Source organism: Cydia fagiglandana, chromosome 16 (assembly GCF_963556715.1).
Source record: "Cydia fagiglandana chromosome 16, ilCydFagi1.1, whole genome shotgun sequence".
Classification (NCBI taxonomy): Eukaryota; Metazoa; Arthropoda; class Insecta; order Lepidoptera; family Tortricidae; genus Cydia; species Cydia fagiglandana.
This window is the reverse complement of record NC_085947.1, coordinates 7,039,882-7,056,265: the sequence shown is the minus strand read 5'-3', so window position 1 is coordinate 7,056,265 and position 16,384 is coordinate 7,039,882. Positions and strand designations below refer to the sequence as shown.

The window sequence follows — 16,384 nt, the reverse complement described above, 5'->3', positions numbered from 1 at the left end:
TCACATTATTGTTAAAATTATATATTTTGAAAATAAAAGTTGACATGACAAATAATTTATTTTTGTTATCTTTTGATACCTTATATAAAACACTCTAAAAACGCTATTTCTTTATATTCCCAGTAAAAACTTCCGTAAGTAATTTTGAACAAATAGAGTACTATTAATAATATCTATTTACAACGCGATTACATATCATCATATTATTGAATAAACTTAATTTATATATGGCGTCTACAACTGCCAATGCAATTGAAAATAATTTTAATATCATTTTGGCGACAATAGTTTTCTGGTGTGACTTGTTCCTGTGCATAGTGTGCATGATTCGGTAGATTCTCCAAGAATCGCTGAAATATCACACCTTTTGTTCAGAAAGACGTGGCTGCCATTGTTTCAGCACGCGAGCCTCGAACAAGCTGTAGTGCACGTAATTGTCCTATGGAACTGATGAAAGGCTTGCCTTTCTATAAAGCGAAGATTACCTACCTTCTTCACGAGTAAGTTTAATTCAATTTCTTTATTTAAAAGACAACAATGGCCCATAATGGTTAGTAAAAATCAAGATTAAAAACTATGTGTTAGTGGAACAAAAGCAGAAAGCGACAAACAAACACAGACAGCAATAACAATAATGATCACCTAGTAGCTGTTAAAACACACAAAATACTTAATGTATGAAAGGATATTTCTGCCGTCTATCAAACCAAATTTCCATAACGAACGTGATAACAGAGGCGGCGTATCCCACCAAGAGCACAGTGAAAGCGATGACTTGTTCCTTCATGCCTATCTTGGATGCGGGCCGCGGCTCCGAGTACAGGTAGGGCAGCGTCACCTGCAGCCCCAGAGCGCGGCTCGTCCACGCGTAGTACATATCTATCAAGCCCGTCTCGAATAGACTCATTATGTACACGTCAATCATGCCCACAAATGGGAATTCTGTAAAAAAAGTCATATTTGTAAACCTCGGGTTATTTGGAATTTTGATTGCTTTTAGAAAGTTGAAATTGGTTAAAAACTGCGATCATATATAACTAAGGATACCGCCTTTAGGAACATTACCGTTCAAATTCTCGGGCCAAATTAGCACACATACACAATTACGCCTACATTCAAATAAGACGACGCGTTTACAGAGCCTGTAATCAAAGCTGGTAAACGAAATAATAGTCATCTTTATTACACTAATGGTAATAGCTAAGTGTAGATGAAATGCATATAATGTCAATAACTACCAATCAGCGACATTAATCCGCTAATAACCTTCTTGCTGTACGTACTGGCCGCTGAGAGTTCGCGGTTTATATTTGATTAGAATATGACTTGGACAGGGATAGGTTTATGCCATACAGTGAAGAACCAGTCAAATAATTCACGTATAATAATTTAATGCAGATTAAAAGATAACTAGTTAAAATGTTGTTATGACATGACAGACTAACTCAACATAAGTAAATACATATATCATTGTTGTATAAATGTATTCCGTTATAATAAGTATTTTGTATATTTTATTATCAATCTGCATGGCAGTGCGAAGTCACGTTCAGGTGTAGTCTGTCCGTTTTTCTAAGATCAAGTACGCCATAGTAAATGTATGGCGAACTTGATCTTAGAAATAGGACTGGCTATACAGCAAGGCCTATTGACTTCCTTGGAATGACGTGACCCTTCATAATTATACATGTGCTCCGTTTCTAGAGCTGTATTGCCAGTAATTACCATAAAAATATTTTACTACAGCAACATTGCTAGAACTGGCTTTGTGTATACGATTTCTAGGAACAAATCCAATTATTTTATCAAATATATTTTGATTTGTATTTTATGAAGTAGTCAAAGTCATATGTAAATTATAATTTATTTTTTGAAATATGTAAATTATTATCTATTTCAGTTTGTCTTTGTCTATGTTCATAAAATCTATGAAGGGTAGACGTGCCTCTACCCTCCTTGATAAAATTAAAAAAAAATCTTTGTCAATAGGCCTCTTTGATAGGCCTTGATTTGAGTCTGGCCGGTAAGAACATAGACAAGACAAAAGTCTGTAATGTCAATGCTGTCATTTAAGTCATTTAACGCCAAAATTATTAATTTTCATATAAAACGATTTATTCACTTGAAATATATTTATTTACCTATTAATTTAAAAATAAAAACTATTCATATGTACGAGCAACATATCTAAATGCGTCTTCGTACAGACTTAGTTAAATTTAAACCGTTGTCTCTCTTCCTTCCTTGCTGTATTATGTATCCGGCAATGGCGACTTCATCAACAATTCTTATCCGGATTATGAAAAGCCCTAATGTGTGTGTGGAAACCGTTGTAGTAAACCAGAAACAGCGATAATTTCAAGGTAAGAAATATATCAATCTTTAAATAAAAATGAGCGTACTAATTACCAAATTCAAATATAATAATTTAATCTTACTATCCCCGTAAGTCCCGCGGACGCTATATCGCATCCGAAATTATAATCTAAATTCATCATAGATGTAAAACCTCTCATTGTTTACGAGTAAGCTGGTAAATTTAGACCTTAGGAATTAGCGACGTTAGTAATTAGGAAGTTAGATTATATTTTTTAATTTGTGACTATTTTGTTTTAGAAAGTGAATCATGGCTTGAGCGTGAGATAATAATATAATCCGTCATATGATTTCTTGGAAAAAGCTCAAAGGGCACGTATCTGCTGCATATACAGACTAGTTTTCCGGTGACCAAGAACGCTGCGTGGAGCTGTGGAGCAGAAATGTCCGATAACCGGATAGATGTAATAACAACTTGTAACCATTTGCCATATCAATGTATGTATTCATATGTATTGCTCCTAACATACAGGGCGTCCCACGGCTATGCCACATGGAGGGAAAGTACCCTAAATATTGTAGATGGAATATTTTACTGAAAGAAGACATTATTTTAATTTAAAAAACAATTTAAACTGCATTCATAGATTTTTAAATAATTACATGGTTGAACCGGGAATCGAACCCGCCGCACGAGAAAAAAAATCACCCTGTAGCTTTATCATACCGATCGAAAGGCTTGATCATAAGGATTATTTTTTGCTAAATAACATAGTGTCGGAAATAAAAGGAAGCCCATGAATTTTAACATTTTTAATTCAAAATTAATCAATTTAATTTATCAAATGCTCAAAATGTAGTCTCATTCTGTTGAATACAAAGCCGCACTCTTTTGATTATTTCGCTAAATTTCACATCAAATGTTAAAATTCATGGTCTTCCTTTTGTTTCTGACACTATGTTCTTTAGCAAAAAATAATCCTTATGATCAAGCCTTTCGATCGGTATGATAAAGCTACAGGGTGATTTTTTTTCTCGTGCGGCGGGTTCGATTCCCGGTTCAACCATGTAATTATTTAAAAATCTATGAATGCAGTTTAAATTGTTTTTTAAATTAAAATAATGTCTTCTTTCAGTAAAATGTTCCATCTACAATATTTAGGGTACTTTCCCTCCATGTGGCATAGCCGTGGGACGCCCTGTATATAGAGTAATCCTAATAGGAATGAAAATATTTATATCTTAATAATACGTAACTTTTTGTAACCTTTTATATTTGACGAATTTTTAAATATAGTACCTAATCATTATCTTATAACGTATTTCTTTATTTATTTGTGATATGCTAATTTAAGAGCCCAACAACGTGCACACTAGCACCACTGCTGAAATAAATAATCGTGATTATTTAAATTTAACGACAGGTATTTAAAAAAGGGGCCGCTACTGACTGTATTGTGTATTTAAGTACCTTTTGAATACATTAAACTAGTTTTTATGTTGCTGGATTCGTCAATCTATGAGCTCAAAACAAAAACGGCCGTTTTAGTTTTGAACGGGTAGGTTGACGAATCCAGTAACATAAAAATTAGTTTAATGTATTCAGCAGTGGCGCTAGTGTGCACGTTGATGGGCTCTTAAAAACCTGACCCCAACAAAAAATAAAATAATACAAAAAGAAATTCCCTCTCCGGGATTCGAACCCAGGACCATTAGCTTCCTGAACTGGATTACTGCCAATACCCGCTATGCTAAACGGGTTGTCAATTCTAATTACAATGGTATCCTACCGAGCGCTAGTAGTATAAACGAACTTTTGAAGGGGACATTTTTTTGTATGGAGTTATCGTTCTTCTCCTAGTGAGTATTATATTCTTTGCTATACAGTCTGCAAAATTTACATGGGTACACGAATCGGGTCAAAAATATTTGAACAGGCGGAGTCACAATAAATCCCCACTTTCAGTTGAGAATATTTTATATGTATATATCCCGGTCAAGCAAGTTTGTCAGTAGAAAAAGGTGCAAAATTAAAATTTTGTATAGGACCACAGCGGTTCGCGCGCTTACATTTTCTAAATTTGCCGCTCTATAATATTTTAAACTTTCGCGTTTTGAACACATATTAACTCACATTATACGAAACGAAACTGGTTTACGTCGGTAAATCAAGGTAATTGAATATAATTCGCGTTAGACCCGTCTATAATGTGAGTTAATATGTTTGCCGCTCTTTTCTACTGACGGAAATGGCTTGAGAGAGAACCTACATAAATGTGACAGTAGAGGGTGGATTCAAATGATCAACATTTTCAGATAATGTGTGTATTTGTTAAATTAATTCAGTGAAAGCATGATAGGAAAAATGTATCTACATATAGGTGTTATTAAATTAATTACATTTGTGCACAAATATTTCAAAAAATACAATATTATTTCAAATTACGTGACATCATACGTGGCATGATAGGAAAAATGTATCTACATATAGGTGTTATTAAATTAATTACATTTGTGCACAAATATTTCAAAAAATACAATATTATTTCAAATTACGTGACATCATACGGAAAAATTTATTGTCGAGTGACAGGAAGAAAACGAACGCCAGCAGGCCTTGACATATTTTCAAATTCAAATTATGTGATGGCCAGCGTTACACTTCCAACAATAGGAGACCGGGTATGATTATCTCACGGGTTATATCTCATGAATAGAACATATTCTAGATATCTTGCCAGGCATCCACTCAATTTCATGTCTCTTTAATTGGACAGCTTTTTTCCATAGTTCTCTGCGAATAGCATCTTGTGGGAATCTGAATGGAAAGTAATGTAAAATGACAATACCAAATTTAATTATTAATTTGAAATAACTAGGTAGCTTTTTTATAGCTCCATCTCATGAAATAATAATTTGGCCAAGTCCGAGATAGCTCGAGGCATTTAGTGTTCCGTACGGCTACCATCAGTTTGGCATTGACATAAACGATATCGTGAACGTAATTTACTTCCTATAGGTAGGAACCACTCTTTCGCACTAATATGTCAGTACGAGCGAGATGCATAGAAAGTAAATTACGTTCACGCCCACGGTAGCGTTTATGTCAATGCCAAACTGATGGTAGCCGTACCGCTCGCATCGTTACATTTTACAGAGGTTGTTTGCCTGTTTTTAGGGTACCGTATTCAACTACACACACAGAACAATAGTACAAAGTGTCTAAGTGCGAAGGCCGAAGGCCGAGCTTTAGCAAAATGTCATCGCTTTAGCACAGAGCAATAGTACAAGTGTCTAAATGTGAAGGCCAAAGGCCGACCTCCGCGTAGCCCGAAGGCCCGAAGCGTCCAGGATGTCAGTGCTTTAACACAGAACAATAGTACAAGTGTCTAAATGCGAAAGCCGAAGGCCGAGCTCCGCGTAGGGCCGAAGGCCCGAAGCGTCCAGGATGTTAGTACTTCCCAGCAAACATTTTAAGTATTTTTTCCTAGGCTCGAAGAAGATTTTTCCAATTTAAGTGAAAATGACGTCCTAAGTCACCAATTATTTTACGTATTGTACACTTTTACTTCCAAGTCAAAATATAGGGATAATAAAACGTAAATTTCACTTCATAAATACACCATGAAGTCAGGGACTTAGGGGTTGAAAATAAGGCAAAATATTAGGTAAAATTAACCTTAAACCCTGACCAATAGGTCAAATCTACTAATAAGGTATTTTAGGTGTATTTGCGACGTAATTATTACTTATACGGGGACTATGAAGTCACGGACTTAATGGTTGAAAATAAGTCCTATTACTAGGTAAAATTAACTTTGTACCCTGACCAATAGGTCAAATATACTAATAAGGCCTTTTAGGTGTATATGCGACGTAATTATTTCTTATACGGAGACCATGAAGTCAGGGACTTTATGGTTGAAAATCTGTCGAAATATTAGGTAATATTAACTTCGAACCCTGACCAATAGGTCAAATGTACTAATAAGGCATTTTAGGTGTATATGCGACGTAATTATTTCTTATACGGGGACCATGAAGTCAGGGACTTAATGGTTGAAAATAAGTCGAAATATTAGGTAAAATTAACTGCAAAGTCTGACCAATAGGTCAAATGTACTAATAAGACATTTTAGGTGTATTTGCGACGTAATTATTTCTTATACGGAGACCTTTAGGTCGTCGATTTTATGTCGATTTAGCTACTAATTTTAGGTAAATGTTACTTAAAATAGATACCAAATTGCGACCATATAGTTAAAATCACTTGTAAAGTACTATCAATACCATAAGGTTGTGCCGCCATTTTCTTTCATTATAACGAGATGCTAAATATGAAATTGCATAACTTAAGTTGTTATATCTTGAATGGTGCCATCGCACGGTACTTCATTGTGCTAATATTCAAAATAAAACAATATTTTTGATCAAGTCAATACACTCACACACACAAATATTCAATTACAACACTCAATTACAAGCAAATATATGCATTTTGATTTTATAAAATATTGAAAACTTAAATATTTCAAAAGCCCATCGATAGTTTTGTATGTAAACCTAACATACTGCACGAAAAAATTTTCTGTGCACTAGATTTCATCGTTCTTCATCAGCGTAATCGGCCTAAATTATTTTACATGACTTAGTGGCCGCCATTATCATTGCACAACTTAAAGTTGTTTTCTTGTTAGACATTAGACATTTTGTTTCTGAGTGAAAAGAATATATAAGCGTAAAATGTTTGTGTCTCTTTTTCTCTTCATCGCGTCTCATCTAAATATTGCCTCGCAGAGTAATTATATGGATAAAAATATGTCGCCATCACGTCTAAAGGTGGTAAAGAATACCAAATTAGTACATTTTCACTACGCGGCACGTCGTGGCGACGTCGAATCCACATCGGAAACATGACCTAGTGTTGACCTAATGGTTGTAATCACTAATTTACCGTCAATAAATACGTCGCCGGCACGTGCGTTTTTTCCCCATTTATGTCGCCGGCACGTGCCCACGACGTCGATTCGACGTGCCTCATTTTGGTCTCCTAAATTGTGCGACCTAAAATAGGTGCCTTTTTCGGAATATCGACCAAAAATGTTTGCTGGGTTAAACACAGAACAATAGTATAAGTATCTAAATGCGAAGGCCGAAGGCCGAGCTCCGCGTAGGGCCGAAGGCCCGAAGCGTCCAGGCTGTCAGTTCTGTGTTTAACCACTGACATCTTGCAGGCGTCGGGCCTTCGGCCCTACGCGGAGCTCGGCCTCCGGCCTTCGCATTTAGACACTTGTATTAATTACCTGTGTTTAGAACTGACCTCCTGGATGCTTCGGACTTTCGGCCCAATGCGACTTCAGCCTTTGGATTTTGCGACTTAGACACTTGTACTTAAAAATACTTGGAAAAGTTACGGGAGGCGCGCGTCTGTCGGACGCTTCGGATCGAATCGAATCGCTCCTTCGGCCTTTGCATTTAGTTAGATTCTTGTACTATTGCTTTGTGTTTGAATACCGAAGTCGAGCATCTCGCGAATGCTTGATGTATTATAATAATTTAGAGTAAGGCCAAGCGCGCACCACGATTTTTTGTCCTGCGATAATTTTGTCGCAGAAATGCAACGTATGTGTTTATATGTTAGTGCGCGCATATGCGACAAAAAAATCGCAGCGATTTTTAAATTGTGATTTGTCACATTTTTCCGCAATTGTTCGCGACGCGATTGTCGCAAAGTGAATTGCAGCATGCGGAGTTGTATGGCCCCGCGCGCACTATGATAATAAAATCGCACCCCGGCCGGACCTCAGTCGGCATTTCGCTCTCCAAACCCCAACATCTCGGCACCTGCACCTCCAATGGAGTCTCAAAATGAGACGCTAGATGTTGACCATTTAATTATGGAAATAGACGGGGATCACCAGTCATACAGCAATCGCATATTAAAGACACGTTTCATGACAAGCGACTGGTCGACTTTTTCATTTTCATCGAAGTGCGCGCAGTGAATTTTCTGCGATATATTACAGCGCGATTCTAAAATCGTGTCGCAAAAATTTATATCGTGGTGCGCGCTTGGCCTATAATACCTTAAAATGTAACATAACTCCTTCAATTTGAATTTAGAACTCATTATTATTTTTTATTTGATTTTGTTTCTAGTTCTATGCCATATATATAGACTTTAATATTATTTAGAACTGCTAAAAAACAAGATCGGCTTACTTTAAATATTTCGTCAATTTTACCTTTGTTTCTAAAAAACTGTGATATTTAACTGTCATATAGGTACTATTTATTAATGTCTTCCAAAATTATTTTCTCGTAACAGGACTGAGGGGCTACCGCGTAAACCGAAATTCGCAATTTGCGGGGATCTTTCTCTTTTACTCCAATGAAGGCGTAATTAGAGTGACAGAGAAAAATGCTCGCAATTTGCGAACTTCTATTTTCGCGGTTATAGCCCTGAATCTTGTTGCTCACCGATCCGTTCAAAAATATACATAAGTACTGAATATAATTAATAGATATTATAATTATACAATTAATACAGAAATGTAATGGTACTTAATGAAAAGGAATATTGTGTATATTGTTTCGACGAATCAGATACTCTCAATAAAATCTATACATGAGGCCAAAGCTGTTCATAAATATTAAATGACTTTATTATCTCTATACGCCTTACTAACTCTATGTGTCCTATTGTGGAAAAAAAAACACAACGACAGTCAAGAACGGAATTCTTAATTTGAATTTTTCAGATTTTTGAGATGCTAGTCCATTGCTTGGAAAGCCCGTTCGAAATTGAAACTTATTTGCAATATAATAAGGTCGTATTTTGTAGATCTCTCTCATACTTATAGTAGGCTATTAAGATAAAATTAAATATCCCACAAAAATAAGCAAGCAGAATTAAACTTTATGTCAAAGACATAAGTCATAAATTTCAATGCCAAAGTTTTAACTAAGGATGTTTCTCGCCTAATATGAATTGACCAGTGTAAGCATCAGTTAGCTAGCCCTAAGCAACCAAAGGTCAAGCTGCAGTTGAAAAACTAATAAAGATAAAGTTAAGCTGATAATTTTCCCGCCGTCTCCATGCTTCTTTAAGTTGGGTATTGACTGGTCAGCTGCCTGTTAGCTATAGTTTTCGCGAAAATCGCCAGGACAGAGGTGAAAATTTTTGTATGAAAACTTGCAACTTTAAATGCATTTTTTGACGAAACTATTGCAGTCTAAAATGAAGTCAAAATCAGTCCATCGACTCAATTTTTTGCAAGCTTTCTAATGGTACCCCACACGATTCTTACAAATGAAAAAAGTTTCAGCCTACCCCTCTCAACCCCCTAAATTTCCCCCTTTAATAAGAAATAAGCAGTTTTGACTTATTTACAATATGAGTGGTGGTAATTGCTATAACTGTTCCAAATTTTAGGTATCTATGTCAAACGGTCTCTGAGAAAAACGTATTTAACTGATTTGCAAGACCGAAGTGATCCCATAAGTGTTCCGTAAACAAAGTTTTGTACGGAACACTAAAAAAGGAAAATACAAATCTGTAAGAAGGAATTTATTACTACATTTATAATTATATAGAAAATACCTAAACCAAACACAAGTTAATAAAATAGTCTACTTCATTTAGCATAACACCATCCCTATTATCCTCGCAATTTAAAAAGTCGTATGTTGTTATGAAAGTCGTATGCAGTTGTTACGTTTTAGCTTAGCACGGTAGTATTGAAAACAAATCGTCATGTTTTTTCCAAATTCTACTGAAGTTATCTGTTTACTACAAGTGAAAAGTGATTCCACTGTCCTTGGTATGAACTAAAATAACTTCTGCACCACTTCACGACACGTGAATATATTTTTAATTACAAAAAAAACGTTGTTTTTATAAATCAATTTAGCCATTTGTCACTGACTGTCATCTCGGTCGTACTGAAATTGCCAATCGAGCAGTTTGTAAGTACCGCCTATAGCGGGGTAGTTTGCGTTGGGTCATAATTGAGCGGACAGAATACTTCCATGTAGGTATAGCATTTCGCTGGTTAAAAAAGATGTAAGTTGACGGCCGGCGTCAGCGTCAAGCATGTACTTACGCTCGGAGCATGCGTTTTAGAAGATGAATGTAGGTAAACGAAGAATCAGATTGGATTGGCAGAGTTGGAAACACCGCGTCAGTGGTTGGTATATTAGCGTATCTTGAAATGATGAATATAGAAAACTTACCCAAATTTGCAATATACGCTAAGTAGAAAGAGCGAACAGAATCATCCATTACATATAATGTAGGCCTGCCGGATCCGTCTGTGTATTTCATTAGAATCCACATAATCGCATCAGTTTTCCTTTCCAAAGTCGCAGTGTTCGAGTGATGCACGACGTATTCGAATGAATCAGTGTTCTCCATTAGTATCATTCGAGATAGAAGGACCTCTCCGACTTCGTTGACAGTCTCATTTATGAAGGTGTATATGGATGGTGACGTTTGAATTACAGTGCCCGACTCCGCAAATTGTGACAAGCTATATAAAACGTCGTATCGGACGCGGGTTGTAAATATGTAATTTATGTAACCCTAGAAATGACGAAAGAAAGACTTTTTTAAACTTTAGATTCTTATAAGAAGAGCATGATTTTAGCAACAAGTTAAAAACGAAAAAAACTTGCCTGATATTCCGCGAGCAGCATAATTGAAGCATACAAGCAGCTAGCTCTAAACAGAAGTAAGTTAGTTCTTCGTTTAAAAAAGAAGCCAAACAGACCAGCATTTATAGAGTTCAAGACGTAAGAGAGGAGCGTAGCTCTAGTATTATTAATTTTATATTTGATCTTTGCAAATGCCCACATTATGACTCCAATGCTAGTGAGGCAGGCGAGAATGAATATCCACTGCGGAATACTAAAAGCGTTGATGGGATACCGCCATAGAGGTTCCTCTTCAGGTTGTTTCAAAACGACGCAAAGAGCGTCATTTGCAACAGGATATAGGAATATGTATTTCTGTTGCCCCGTGATATATTTCGTCATGAACCTCGAGTTAAAGGACAAGTCCACATCTTTTCTCACTATATGTCCTAAGCTTCCTGTTATAACTCCATCTTGCTGCTGATATCCATATTTGAGGGAATCCGAGCCCAAGGATGGCAATGATAAATTAAATTTAAAGTGTGTCACTATATCTGACATTACGAGGCCGTCCAATCCACAAAAACCGCCACTGGTTTTCTGACTGGTTTTTATGTAGATATCGGTACCTTCACATTCCTGAATAGCCGTGGGGAATCGGTAAAAGATATTGCCTCTAAGGGGATAATTTCGAGTAAGCATCCTAGATGCCTTTTTGGACTTTATGCCTGGTAATTGTTCTTCTCGAATAAGTTTAATGGTCCTGTTATACAATTCTCCTTCATTTGATTTGATGCCATCATAAACAACATATTCGTTCGGGCAGACATATGGCAGATTTAGGAATGCATGCATTATGCGGTATTTGTGCCATAAATCATTTAGAAATCCTTCAATGTTATTGACAGCCTCTTCATTTAATTTTCCGTCTACACATTTATACAAGCTGTCTTCAGTAGTTACCACAATAAACAGTGGTGACCAATGTGATTTTAGCAGAGACTTCAGTAATGGATTATCCAGCACATTGTGATGTAGATATTTTATAGTAAAGACAATACTAGGGTTTTCCTCCAGTATAACTATTTTTCCTTCGCAAATAAAATCTGGCACGTCATTTAGCAAAATAACGGAATGATTCTGATCGTGTATACATTTTAGTAAAGCGTCTTTGAAAATTACACTGCTGTCATTGTCGATGTCAATGAAAATTGTTTGGTCGGTATGAGTAAATGATATTGTTAATAAATTTAGCGTCTCTTTCTCCGAATAGAATGCTGACTCATCAAAAGCTTGAGATATTGCAATACATAAAATAATGATAAATGCTTGGTTATATAACTTCATTTTTTAGTCAGTATTACATACTTTGGTACCAAGTCACGATAAAGTAATAAGAACATAAAACGAATTAAGAATGCATTGAGTGCTGGCGGTATGAGAGCTTGGTCTTATATGCTACATTTTGGAGTGATTAAATTGTTTATAACCATTACGATGTCAGAAACGACCACTTCTTTTAAAATTATTTTAGTAGTAGGTGTACTTATATGTTATGTCGTAGGTACCATTACTACCATCGTACACACAGTCAAATGAAAATTCATAAACTTTATTCCAAAGACACAATCCACCACTGTCTGTCACTGACTGTCAGTCAAATATATGTTGCTGTTCGTACAAACAAATTACTTACATCCAAAATCCATTGATGTCAAGATTGAGATAGATTGTCTTCTATGACAATGGTGAAGGCTGTCGAGGGAGGACCAATATTTGCTGACAGTATCGTTACTGAATGGTATTTACAAAAAGCGTATTCTAATAAAAAAAAATATTAATCTCAGACCGTCGCTATCACATTAGTTTGCGAACGAGATTAACAACAAATTAATATCATATTTTTAAAGTCTGAATACGTCTCCATGGTAGTTTTATTTGCGCATCAAACTTGGCATTATCGCGACTTCATCTGTATAGTTTGTTATTCAAAATCGTTCATATTTACTGGTAGCTAAACCCACACAGAAGATCACATAGACACATACACAGGGCGGACAATCCAAATGGTGCTTTGGTGCTTCAGTTTTGACAACATAGCATTTCTAGGAACTGTTTGATTTAATATTTTAATTAAATAAATAATAATTTGTCGTAGGTATAAACTTATCGACCCTAATCTTAAACAAGGATGTGATATACGTAGGTACAATAATATCGTGATGAGTTATATTGACTTTTTCAGTTAGAGCTTCCACATTTCCACTTATTCTAAATATGTAGCTCGTTATTTGTTTAAACAAATACGTGAGTTTAGAATTAAATTAACACTTTTATAGTATAAAACCTGTGTTCAATTGTTTTGGCCTTACTCGTTTGTTCGACATCGAGGATGGCTAAAATCTGGGTATTCTTATCTCTGTTAATCATTTCTAGAATTGCAAATGGAAGAATGTTGGATGGTCTCTTCATACATCCTGAGATGATGAAAAATAGGGTGGAGATACGGAGGGGAAACGATTACTTGGATTATAATCCTGAGCATTATTCGAAGGATATAATTCTAGTAGAGGTGCCGGTAGAAGAAAACAATGTTAATACGATTATTGAAATAAAACAAGAGAAAGACGAATTTGAAAATGGCAATTTTGTCAGTGACAATGACAATCACATTGATGTCGATGAGCCGAAAAAAGAAGAAGTTATTATCATACGTTCTCTCTAAAATGTTTTATAGTTTAAGTTAAGTACTTTTGTATTGTAAAAATAAAAAATAAATAATTATTAAAAAAAAATGTAACTTTTATTTAAAGTAGGTATATTTTTAAATTTAAATTAGGTAATTATTATAATTAGGTACCTAATATTTCTATCATCATTATGTATAATATACATATATTATACATAATGATGATAGATAGATAGCTAGGAGCTATGTATTGGCGAAATGTGAACAAATATCTATTTGACTATAAATAAGGTGTTTTAATGTCTGTTTTGAAGTATTGACCTTTGCAAAATTAGCTCAATAGTGGGACCGGATTTTTGCACTAAAAGTTTTGATAATTCTAAAGTTGAAAAAGTGATACTTATCTGATATAGGACATATTTTTAAGCATATATGCTATATATGATGAAAAGTTAGAACGAGCGTTAGATATAAATTAGGTATTTATATATTTTTAGTAATGATTTTTTAATATTGAATTAAAGTGCAATGTTTAAGTTCCATTGTTTATAATATGTGTGACGCTTTATAATGTAAAATTATTAGAAATTTTTTTAACATGCTTCTTTGTCAAACTACAATTAGCTTATTATTTTGTCGATATTGAATTAAAGTTTAATAAATCCACAACAACATATCTAAATTTATAAGTTAATAGGCAAGCTAAAAAGCTAGAAGAATAAGATATATGCTTTAGAATTAATATGAGTTTTTTGTCCTATAAGATCTAATATTGAATTAGAGTCTGTAAAAATAAGTCTATTACTATAAAATAATATACGCAGCCATATTATGGAATGTAAGAAATTTCTGTGTGTAGCTTGCATTGTAATCGTAAAATCTAGTTAAAAAGGCGCGAAATTCATACATACGCCGCGCTGGTCCGTCAGTCGCCGGCGCGGCGCTCGAGAGCCTATCATAGCCTACCTATACCTCGCCCCTCGCCCCACCTCCCGCTCAGTAACACTGTCTGTCTTTTCTTATCATTAATTTGTTTGTTTACCGTGCACATATATAAATTAGATGCGGACATTACGTGAAATTAAAATATCTTATTAAGTAAAAATACCTACAGCTGGTCAATCAGATCTTGTCAGTAGAAAGAGGCGGCAAATTTGAAAAATGTAGGCGCGAAGGGATATCGTTCCATAGAAAATTTGAATATCGCGCCTTTTTTTAGTGACAAGATTTGCTTGACCATCTTTATATACCTACGCTAACGTCTACGTAATTTACTTTCTAGACATCTCGCTCACAATAATATGCGAGTACGAGCGAGATGCATAGAAAGTAAGTTACGTTCTCAATAACGTTTATGTCAGTGCCAAACTGGTGGTAGTCACACTGTAGGACTGTAGAGTTAGACCAAGAACAGTCTGCAGCGATTTTGATAGCCCACGCAGTGCAAGTGTTATTTCATTGTATATTTCATTATCTTGACTAATATTGCAATAAAAATGTACAAGATATTCACAACTATTTTATACTATACATAGTTTGTCAAAGGACTGTCTCATTTCAAACATAGACAGGGAGAATCATCATACTATCTTTGACTTACACTAGTACTAGCACCCAAAAGAAAAGAATAAATATAGTTTTTTGTTTTTATTTACTGACAAATTGGTTTGACCAACTATACCTATTTCTGGTTCCTATTGTCATGTCCTGTCCTATTCAATGTCAATATCATAATATGTATATTATAAACCAACTGCTCAATATTACACGGTATACATCCTGAATATACAATAAGGTAAGTGGCCTCACTTACCTTATTGTATATTCCGTGTGGGCCGTATATGCCTATATACAGCCCACCTTAAATTAAAATGGTTTTTTTTTTAATAAACAGGATATGAAGTATGAAAAACTCACTCAAATAGGTTTCTCATTTATTTAAGTTTCTTCATTATACCAAAATAGTTATAAAAATATTACGATACTCTTGGAAAATATACCTTTTATAAAAGTCCTATTATGGGCCTTATTGAACACTACCAGTGTATTACTTAATCTCGCAAAAAATAATCATGTTGACAGTAGGTAATAACAGATTTTATTGTTTTTAACTTAAGAGTTATACATATACAAATAACAATATTTGATACTTCATAACAGGAGGATTTATTTATAATAAGTGAAAATAATTATTTTGGGTCTTAATAACTAAAGATATAAAAATTGTCTAGTTTACGCGAAAATAGTAGGTAACTAAACATAAATCTTTATTAGTTACAGTAGTCTCATCTTTTAACATCTGGGGGCACGGCAGTGCCCCCGCCAAGACGAGAAAAGCGCAAGGGCACTATCTACCTTTTCTCGAAGCGCTTCGTCGTTTTTTGGAACCCTCATAAATTGGGGTTGGATTATACCAGATAAACAAAGTTCTCGGACTTATTAAGCATATCAATTGCATAGCTCTTATACTTTAGATTTTATTCATATCTAAAAACTTCGATTTCGTCACTGACTCACTCACTTGATGATCATCAATACCGGGTACTTCCTGAAGTCCTCTAAGAAGCTGAAATTTGGTATGTAAGATAGTTTTAGTACATAAACAACAAATAAATTCAAAAAAAATTTATCCCTGAGGGGATGAAGATGGGGTTTAATTTTGTATCATCATCATCATCATCATCTCAGCCATAAGACGTCCACTGCTGAACATAGGCCTCCCCCTTGGACCTCCATACGTGCCGG

At 35.0% G+C, this 16,384-nt stretch overlaps 1 protein-coding gene across 1 annotated transcript; it reads right to left on the bottom strand.

Moving 5' to 3' along the window:
- Nucleotides 1-670: 670 nt before the first annotated feature.
- LOC134672214 (uncharacterized) lies at nucleotides 671-12,297 on the bottom strand. Its single transcript, XM_063530115.1, has 3 exons — nucleotides 10,993-12,297; nucleotides 10,422-10,900; nucleotides 671-968 (listed from the first exon to the last, which is right to left on the bottom strand). The coding sequence occupies exons 1-3, from the start codon at nucleotides 12,295-12,297 to the stop codon at nucleotides 671-673; spliced, it is 2,082 nt and encodes a 693-aa protein (XP_063386185.1).
- Nucleotides 12,298-16,384: the final 4,087 nt, after the last annotated feature.

Excerpts from the sequence above, each read along its gene's own strand:
- LOC134672214 (XM_063530115.1), bottom strand. The coding sequence starts at position 12,297 with ATGAAGTTATATAACCAAGCATTTATCATTATTTTATGTATTGCAATA. Across the intron at positions 10,901-10,992 it reads TGCTGCTCGCGGAATATCAG|GGTTACATAAATTACATATT; the intron begins GCAAGTTTTTTT and ends CGTCATTTCTAG. Across the intron at positions 969-10,421 it reads CTAAAACGCATGCTCCGAGC|GTTTACAAATATGACTTTTT; the intron begins GTAAGTACATGC and ends AAATAACCCGAG.